We start from the raw sequence: 9843 nt of genomic DNA, 5'->3' as shown, positions 1-9843 counted from the left end.
GCGTGCTAACAGGCTAAACTAACATGATGAACATATTGAACATTATTCCTGCTAAACACCTGTATGTTAGCATTGTTAGCATGCTGACGTTAACTCACAAAACCACTAGCATCACTTTTCTAAACTATTTCACTCTTTAGCATTAATACTACTGCTACGGAATCTATAAGGAATCTATAAAATCAACCAGAAAGAATGAGAAGATGAATTATTGAAGATCGGATTTGTGCAAATGTCAGTATTTGGTGTCTTTGATGTTATTCTTTTTTTTTTTGAAGAAGAAATGATCCCTGAAATCCTCTGTAAATATTCATCACCAGTCAGTTTCACAATCTTGACTCTTCAAAGTCCAAACGGAGCCTGAATTTTTTTTCCGGGAAAGCAGCTGCATTCCTTAAAGAAGAGACAAAGAGGAGAAAGTGTACTTTGGCGCTCTGCTGCAGTGACTGTGTGCAGATGTGAGGGATGAAAGAATGACTATGAATAGGACCGAGAGAGAGGAAAACGTCATCTTAAAATCCATAAATCCAAAAGCTGTCATAATAACTGTTGTGATGTGTGATAGTTTTTTACAGAGTACGGACCTGACTACTCGCTGGAGATAAGCCCGAGCTGTCGACCAGACCGCAACGACACCAAACACCTGGATCAAGTCCTCAGCACCATCAAAGGTGTGTGTGTGTGTGTGCTTGTGAGGATGCACAGGTGTGTCTGTTTTGTGTGGGTGAGGGTGTGGGGGTGTAAACAGGTGGATGTGTGTGTGTGTGTGTGTGTCTCCCTGAACCCTTGCTCACCTTCAGCTCTTTTTTCTCTGTAAGGCTCTTTTTATGTGTGGTTTCATGTGTCTGTTCTTGTTTCTATACGTCTCTGTGTGGGATGAAAGTATGACTTGTTCTTCTGTTTTTTTTTTCCTCCCCTCCCCGTTGCTCTGAACATCCTTTTGTGTGTCAGTGAATATACTGTTGACCCCACTCTTTTACCCACAAGTCTGGGTCCCCACACATGTGGTGTTATTCTCTTTTGCATCTTTCTCTTTCTATATGTTCCTTCGTATCTGTGTTTGCATAGTAATCTGTTAGCGTGTGTGTCTGTAGCCATGTGGTTACGCCTAAAGGGTACCGGCACTGACAGACCGCAGCACCCAGGAGAGATCCTCTGGCTGGGTGAAACTTAGGCGAAAAGTTGAGCGGCGGGAGAATTACTGTAAGGTGGTGAGTTCAGGAGCAAGCGAAGGGTACGTCTACGAGTCGAGTTCATTCCCCGAACATTTTGCCGTATATAGGTCTGGATTTTGAGAGGAAACGGAAAATCTGAATTTGACCATTAGGTGTCTCGTAAAGGTTGAAGATCGGCTGAGTAGAAATGTTTACCACAAACCGAGAGGAAATCCTACTTCCTTTCCCATTAGGTGAAATATTGTATTTGACACAGCAGTTATTCAATCTGAGTGTGTGTGTGTGTGTGTGTGTGTGAGAGAGACTGATTGAAAGAAAAGAGCTAAAACAGTGCGGCTTATTTTAAGAGTGTAGCAGGAATTAAATATTGTCACATCTACATGTTGAGAAGTTCTGCTGAAAAATGTAAGACCTACATTTCATTTTATTCTCTTCCATAGTGGAAGCACCGAAAGCTTGAGTCGGATTTTGTTTCCTCCAAAACCACAAAAGTCAAAGCTAGCCTCGTCTTGAAAAACATCAAACAATACAGTTCAAAGTTCAGCTCCTTTCATTCCATTTTTTTTTCTGTTTAAATATGTTTGTTATATACGAACATGCAAAAAAAGAGAGAACACAAGTGATCACAGCACATAACCACAGGAAAAAACGGAATTAAATACAAAGCAGCTTTTCTTTTAAAAAGTACAGAAGCGTATGTAGACGTTGTTTTTTAGATCTCCAGTGAGCTCTTTTAATGTTTTTTCATTCAGGAAAGTTTCACACTTTTTGCATTCAATCAGGCAATTTTCGATGTGTCAGATGGGTTTTGCCAACATTTAGCACTTTACAGCCGTTTTTCCACAATAAAAGAATTAAAAATGCCACCAAATCTCTTCTTCTGTGTGAGAGTGACTGCACAGATGACTGTGACAAGATCTTAATCAATAACATAACTACAGTATAACATGCAAAGGAAAACACACACACACACACACACACACACACACGGTGGATGCAGGTGTTGCTAGCTAGCTACAGCTAATGTACACATGCTAATATATGGCTGTGCTTTACAACTGTACAACAGCCATTTTTAGCCACACAAACTACAAAGTCAGACTGACGTTTGAAGAGCAGTGTTTTATTTTTCTGGTTGGAAACGTCAGCTCGTTGTGAATGGAAAGCCAAAACAAAAAGGAAAATATGTGTTTTCCAATTGTTTCTGCATTAAAGTGGACACGCTATCAATCAGCAACTAAGGCTTCGATATGACCAGCTTCTCTTACTGTGGCAAATGAGCTAAACCCTGTTGGATGTAGTAGCGGTTTATCCGAACAGCATGAAGTTCTCCGCTCTGAAGACCTCCGGGTCACGTCAAATCAGGGGAACGGGAGTTTATTTGCCGAAATTCAGTCGGTCTGTTGGCTCGCATTAAATCATCACAACCGGAGGGGTTGAAAGTATCGCTGGTTTCCAGTCATACGGCTTTTATTAGGGGCGACGGAGGGAACGAGTGGATGAGCGGACGGATGGAGAGAATAAAAGGGAGGAGAAATGAAATACAGGCAGGCCAAAGACGGAGAGAAACTGGGAAAATGTGTGTTTGGCTGCTGCGTCCCATCTGCCTCTCCTATCAGATCCCCTGTTCTCTTTCCTGCCTTTGCTCGATCACACTATATAGATTTAGAGAATTTTTAGTTATTCTGAGGAGTTATTTCATTTTTTGTCCTCACAATATAAGAAAATATCATATCTCAGGGAGCTTATTTTTGCTTTTGGTCACAGATTTGTTGTTATTTTTCCAGATTTTCATCCTTTCTGTGTGAATCCAGGGGATTTTTTTCCTGCTTCTCTCTTTTTTTTTTTTTTTTTCCTCTGTCTTCCATTGAGGTTTTGGTCCTGGTTTCAACCTGTCACATCTGTTTTATGTCCCCTCTCATTCTTCCTTTCTTTTCTGCTCTCCGTCAAGCCAGAAACTACTTTTAGTTAGTGTTTTTTTTTTGTTTTTTACAAAGTGAGATCTGTCACAAAACGCTTTACCACACAACAAGCAGACACCAAAAACCTCAGCGAGAAGTGAGCGTATTATAATTTGAAATACTGGAGTAAATGTGCGTGTCTTTTTGTCTCTGTCTCTTATTAAAGAAATGCCTACATGTCTGCTGACTTAACTAATGCATAGACACGAACACAGATTAAGGCTATAATACACACACACACACACACACACACCTCTAGGCAAACATGTCCACATGACATCATTGGGGTGGATAAGTGTTTCTCTGGTTTGGAAGTGCTGTGCTGTGTTATAAACATTGGTTTCCCTGAGAAACTGGGCAGTGTGAGTTTGTATGTATGTTTGCGTATTTATTTTTATATGTGTGTGTGTGTGTGTGTGTGTGTGTGTGTACGTGCCCACATCTGCTCTGTCTGCTAGCACGAAGGGACCATAAAGATTTGACTCTTAAAGCGGTAATCTCCAAAAGTGCTTTCTTTTTCAATTTTCCTTCAGCGTGTGTCCCAAACCCATGTGTTAAACTAACACAGGACACATGTATCATACACAACATGTGCTCGCTGCGCTATGTGTGTGTGAGAAAACCAACAGGAAATGATGCAAGAAGTACAAATATTTATTTACTTATTTACATAAATTGGGTTTGTCACCTTTACTTTTACAAAAACAGACTCGTGACTTCAGTTTTAATGCATTTTAGGTGAATTATCAATGTATTTTATGATTTTGCATCATCGTATGGGAAGCTAACACATAAAAAAAAAAAAGACAATCTGTGCATATCATGACAGACGTAACAAGATAATACAGACAAGAGAGGGCGACCTGACCGTCCAACATGGCCGATGGTGCAGATTCAGAGCTCACTCCCCTTCGACGGCCTAAATTTGGAGAAAATTAAGAATTACACTCTCAACTTTTAATCTTTGAGTACGTTTTAGACTTTTTTAGACTACTTTTCTGTACTTCTACTTGAGTAAAGAATGTGTGCTGCTGAACTTCCATCCTGTCTCAGTCCTAATGTCCTTAGACTCTGCTGAGTGTTGAGCTAAATGATAATGTTGGCACATAGGCGCTCTAACATTAGCAATTAGCTTATCAGACTTGGCTCTACATTGCACATATTGGATTTTTACTTCATCAGCCTTCTTTATTTTCAGACTTGGATCAACTTAAATCAGTCTACGCTGCAATGTTAATTATGTGTACTTGAGCTGTATGCTATATAATATAATATAATATGCATCATACATAAAGTTTTCATATTTACATGTACGCCGAGGCATATTTGGCATGTGACAGGTGTACGTTTAAATGCTATAATTCTCATGCTTAAGATGTTAATTACACTCCCAATGTGAACCAAGCCAGTTAGCCGGATGCTCGTTTAATGTATGTGAGAGAATAAACAGGTCGTGCACAACGTGACTCACATTAAAAGCATTCAGACAATTGAAGAATATCAGGCCGAGAGTGCATTTGTGTGCTCTCTAGTGTTTCCTATTTAGAGGATTACTCAGTCTTTCCTATTGTTTCTTCATGAATACACACTGAGGATTTCTAAGCAGGCATCTTAATTAAAATGTGATTTTTTTATTAGGTGACTGTCAGAGGCGGCAGCAGCTGTCTGACTGTGTATTCACAACTCTGTGTTTACGAGACGCTGGTAGCGTGATTTCCCCAGGGGCTGCTGGGTTAGTGTGTGTTTGTGTTTGTGTGTGTGTGTGTGTGTGTGTGTGTGTGTGTGTAAACTACCAGCCTCTCTGTGTGACTGTATCTTATCTGTGTGCAAGTGTGTGTTTGTGTCAGCGTGGACGTATTGCAGCATCTTTACATCCTGCTACTTTTTGCTCATTAATCCCCCCCCCCCCCCCGCGGCTTGTCACATCACACACACACACACACACACACACACACACACACACACAAGATGAAATGATACACATTCACACAGAGATATACATCCAAGAGATAAAACCTGTTCAGAGAGGAGATGTGTACACATTTAAACTCAAACAGAATTGGTGAAAACACACACACACACACACACACACGCAGTATACCCACCCACGCATGCTGTGATAGATTAACGTTTGCAGGTAGTAAATATCAGAGGCCCCAGTGGACACTCGTCACTTTACCAGGATTTACCGTCTACATCTGGAAAGCGAAGGGAAGCAGAGGGATGGAGAGGACTGATAAAGGGAAGAAGGAATCTGCAATTTCTTTGTAATTGACATTTTTCAATTAAAAGGGATAGTCGGGATTATTTGTTTGAGGCACGTGTCCCATAGCCAGTGTTGTACTCACCACCAGTTTGGAGGAGCAGGCACATCACTACTGTGGACAGAGGCACCGGTATTTTGGCCACCTACAAAAACAGACCCACTAAAAAATTCAACATAAGTTTAAGTGCAAGCTATGTTTAGAATATTTTCACCACTTTACCACACCGTCATGCAGCTCTTTCTGAAGACGAACTGTAGCCGTTCCTCCTCTATTCGCTTATTTCAACACCACCAGACTCCATTGGAAAAAAATACATAATTCTACCTCACAGAACGCTGGAGTTGCCGGTCTTGTGCTGCTTTTATCGATTAGTTTGCTTGTGTCTCAGTGTGGCTTTGGTGTTTCAGATTATTTGTTTGCATCTTAAACTACTGTGTAAGGTCATTGATCGAGGCAGCAGTAACACAGCAAACTCCTGTGTTCTGTGAGCCAAAATTGCTGATTTTGTCAATGGAGTTTGGTGATTTTGAAGCGCTGTCTGACAGCAATAAGAAGTGGTGAAAATATTCTAAATATAGCATATATTTAAAATGTTATTGATAATTTTTTTTAAATTATGTTTTTTAAGTGCCTAAAATATGGTTTTTGACTAACAACACTAACAACAACCTACTGTGGGGTAATTCACTGACAATGGACATGTATCTCATACAGCCCCACTTAAAAAAAATCTAATCATTTGAATCTTTTAGTCTCTAAAATATCCCAAACTGATTAGAAAAATGCCCATAAGTTTCCAGAACTCGTGGTGACGTCTTCAAACGAAATCAATGATAGCTGAGCTTCATCAATTTCCTTTTTCGTCAAGCAAATATCCTGTTAGCTGTTTTTCAGTCGGTGTTGCTGAGGGTCTGCTTATGACCGCTCTTCCTCTTTTCTAACATAGTTTTCCTGTTTTCAGCACACGTCGTGATTTTTGAGTTTTCCCCTTGTTTCCCCCTGTCACAATTGAGAAATTTTGCATTGTTTGCAACCGTTGCCCCAGAGACTCAGTCAGCAACTGTCTGTCCTGAGTTACCTCATGTGGCCTTTGAAGTTCATGCATGAAGATGGAACCCAATATGACTCACTTGTAGCTATAACTGCTTTTGTTATTATGATTTACAGGAACCACTGCCTGGATCTGTGGTGCACAAACGATTATAAATTATGTCATGTGGGCGGGGAAAGTCTAAACCTAAAAAAGAAAGTATTGTGCTGAGTTAACACCTTTGGCAGCCTCAACGAAAAACAGATATTACAGGACTTAAAGGGCAAATGCAAAGTGTGGGAGAGATGAAGATGCTGCTGCTTCTTTGTTTCTGCACACTTAGATCCATGCAGTAGATCACTTTAATGGCCAAGCTCTTGGTCTGTCAGACTGTCGTGCAGATGGAGACGAAGTAAGATCGTGAAAGTTCAGTTTCAGTAAAGCAGAGATTCAGTATGTGTACATGAGAGGATGGTTCTGCAGTAACCAGTCCACCAGCAAAAGTCAGCTATTTTAGGATTTTTTTTTTTCTAAGAGCATCCAAATATTTCTACTTAGGAGGAAAATGAATGTACAAATGGGATCACAAATTGATTTTAAGCTGCTTTTTAGTATATTTATTGTCACAAAAACCTACCAACAACTTATACACCCTAAGTTTTCCTATACAACTTTATAGCAAGTTGAAACGATGATCAACATGTACAGGATCTCTGTATTCTCTATGATCCACCACAGATCCACCACAGCCACTTCTTTTTTATTTTTATTTTTTACTGCAGATGAATATTATTCCATTAAACCATCCCATCCGTTGAAGAAGTCTACTAAAAGGGTATTGGAGCCCCTCTGACGGGGCTGTGGGGGTATGTTGGACACAAAAAAAGGCAGAAACCGCAAGAGTGATGAGTAATCCACAAGTCTGAAGGTTTATCGCCAAAACGCTGCAAGAAGCAACAAATATTCTCTCTTTCCATGCTGACAATTGTGGGGAAAACACTAGAATTACACTCTTCATGTTACAAAGTTCTGGACTGACTGTTGTGGCAAAAGTTGGCCAAGTTTTTTTTTTTTTATTGTTGCGGGCGCCATCTACGTCATGTGCCAACACAGCAACCTCGTTAAAATGAATCTGGTGGCTGCGTTTATTTTTTTTCTCGATCTGAACACAGCCTATCGCCCTCGCAAACAAACACGCGCCCGCTTCGTGCGGTCGAAAGAATTTCTGGGCGTTGAAACGTCACTCTGTGCTTCCACTCTTAGTGTAGCTTTAACCTTCCCCAAGGCCGACACACTGGACGCGAGGCGGAGTGGTTTCTGCTGCTGTCACTGCAGGCGGAACATGACAGGACTCCAGTGACGGCTCCACAATGGCCGACAAACAGGACATCCTCCCTCGCTGCGTCAGTGCAGTGCTGCGTTTGTCAGGGCAATTACTCACTGCCGCATGTGTGCGCGCAACATGTTTGTTTTTCTCAATCAGGCAACTTAACATGACAATAGGCGAACAAAGAGGCATTGTTTGCAGTGTAACATATAAAGTAAACCGACGACTAGACTTTATAATGCAGCTATTGTGTCAAATCTGTGTGTGTGTGTCAGACATTGAAACCAGTCTGTGTCCTCATGCAAATGAACTGGCAGTGTTGCCTCACATAGACGTTTCCATATCGACTCTCTTTTTGCATGTTTGTGTTTCCTCGGGAGCGACGCGGCTTACCTCGGCCAGATGTTATTTTGCATTTTCTCTGGCACAAATGTGTGTGTGTGTGTGTGTGTGTGTGTGTGTGTGTGTGTGTGTGTGTGTGTTTCTTCTACTAACTGCTTCTTCCATCTTTGTTTTGGTTTCCCCGTGTGTCTGATATGTGTGTTTAGCCTCCTTTTGTATCCCACTTAGTGTGATGAATTTGACCCTTTTTGTCTTCCCCCTCCTCCTCCCTGATTGTGTGAGTGTGTGTGTGTGTGTGTCTGAATGTGTTTTTGTTCTTTCATGTGTGTGTTCACCCATGTACCCCACACCTCACCCCTCTAATTTCTCTCTTTCTCTTGTTTACAGGGAATTTAAAGAATGTGGTTTAGGAGTCAGCAGCCTCAGCCTCCTCCACACACACACACACACACACACACACACACACACACACACACACACCATGTTTCCAAATCAGGTCGACGCTCAGCGCCTTTAATGAAGACAATATGGAGCAGACCCCTTCGGCCCCGAGGCACGGAGCGAACGAGGGAGGGATGAAGGCAGGAAAAAGAGAGCGAGTGAGGGTTTTGGAAAACATTAGCTGAGTGTTTCCAGGGGAAAACAGTTTAATAAGGGGAGGGGGGTGATGTGGTTGCTGTACAATGTTCACTGTTTTTAATCCTTTGTTTTTCAGAAAAGGTATGTGTGTCTGTGTGAATGAGAGACTTGGTGGTGAGTTCAGCGTTTGTATGTAAAAATGAGTTACTGCAGGTTTTTTCACCCAGAGGGTTTTGGTATCAGAGGATGCGTTTGAGTGCATCCTATCAGTCGGACATTTTAAACTAAACGGAAAAACAGATCTTTCGGGTGTCCGGTTTCACGTCCACCCCGGTGCTGCTGTGGTTTCAGCCCCTTGAGGTCAGATAAGCACTAAAACAGACAGAAAGCGAAACAGGCAGCTTCCCCAAACGCCTCTTTAAACTTTAAAAAAAAAAAAAAAACCCTCTGGGCTTCTGAACAGGTCCGGAAAGTCCTGAAAAGTACATGACATTTATTTTCCAAGTCTTGAGAAACTTGGAAAGTTTGCAAATAAACAGTCTGGAAAGAGGACGGAAAACAGCCAGTTACACCGAGTCGGTTTGCTCAGCCACATCGTTCTGACCTCTGGGCAAAATCTGCAAATGAAACCTCTGGACAGAGTTTGGAATTTTAAGTGGAAAATATGCAGAGAAAGTTAAACGTTTTTTTTTTCCCATAGACAGACAATAACAAAGATTAAACATGAACCTTCAGAGGGTTTTATATAAAGACAGCAGGACTAAGTAAACTGGTCTGGAATGACTGGAAGTGAACGTGAAATCAATTCAGTTCAGCTCAGTTAACAAACACGAAGAAGACTGACAGGCTGAATGGATCTACTCTAAAAAGTTATTATTCTTATTACTGTATTATTCTCTGCTGCAGTGTCACATGTCTCGTCATGTTTCGCCGCCACCTCCACTACGCCGTCACTGCATTAATGTCCCCAAGTGCTCTGCAAAGTCTGTACATGTGTAATTTGTAGTTTATTTGTTTTTTTAGCAGTTGCATTCTTTTATTCAGCAATTCTACAAAACAGACGCTGAAGAAGTGTTGTCTGTTTATTTCTACGTCTGTCGAGGTTTGGGAAGTCTTGTTTAATCCTCGCAGCTGTAGTGTTTGTGATGTGGCACGTTAGTCA

General features: G+C 41.3%; 1 protein-coding gene across 1 annotated transcript in view; it reads left to right on the top strand.

Annotated features, from left to right (window-relative positions):
- hdac8 (histone deacetylase 8) overlaps positions 1–9227 on the top strand; it is a 26674-nt gene extending 17447 nt beyond the window's left edge. The window contains exons 10-11 of the mRNA XM_070854455.1: positions 566–671; positions 8490–9227. Of these exons, the coding sequence (XP_070710556.1) occupies positions 566–671; positions 8490–8512 (129 nt within the window). The 3' untranslated portion in view covers positions 8513–9227. The remainder of the gene's footprint in view (positions 1–565; positions 672–8489) is intronic.
- The last annotated feature ends 616 nt before the right edge of the window (positions 9228–9843 follow it).

The sequence above is a fragment of the Pempheris klunzingeri genome, chromosome 23 (assembly GCF_042242105.1).
Source record: "Pempheris klunzingeri isolate RE-2024b chromosome 23, fPemKlu1.hap1, whole genome shotgun sequence".
In the NCBI taxonomy this organism is placed as follows: Eukaryota; Metazoa; Chordata; class Actinopteri; order Acropomatiformes; family Pempheridae; genus Pempheris; species Pempheris klunzingeri.
The sequence above is the reverse complement of the archived record's forward strand: the minus strand, read 5'-3'. Positions and strand labels throughout refer to the sequence as shown.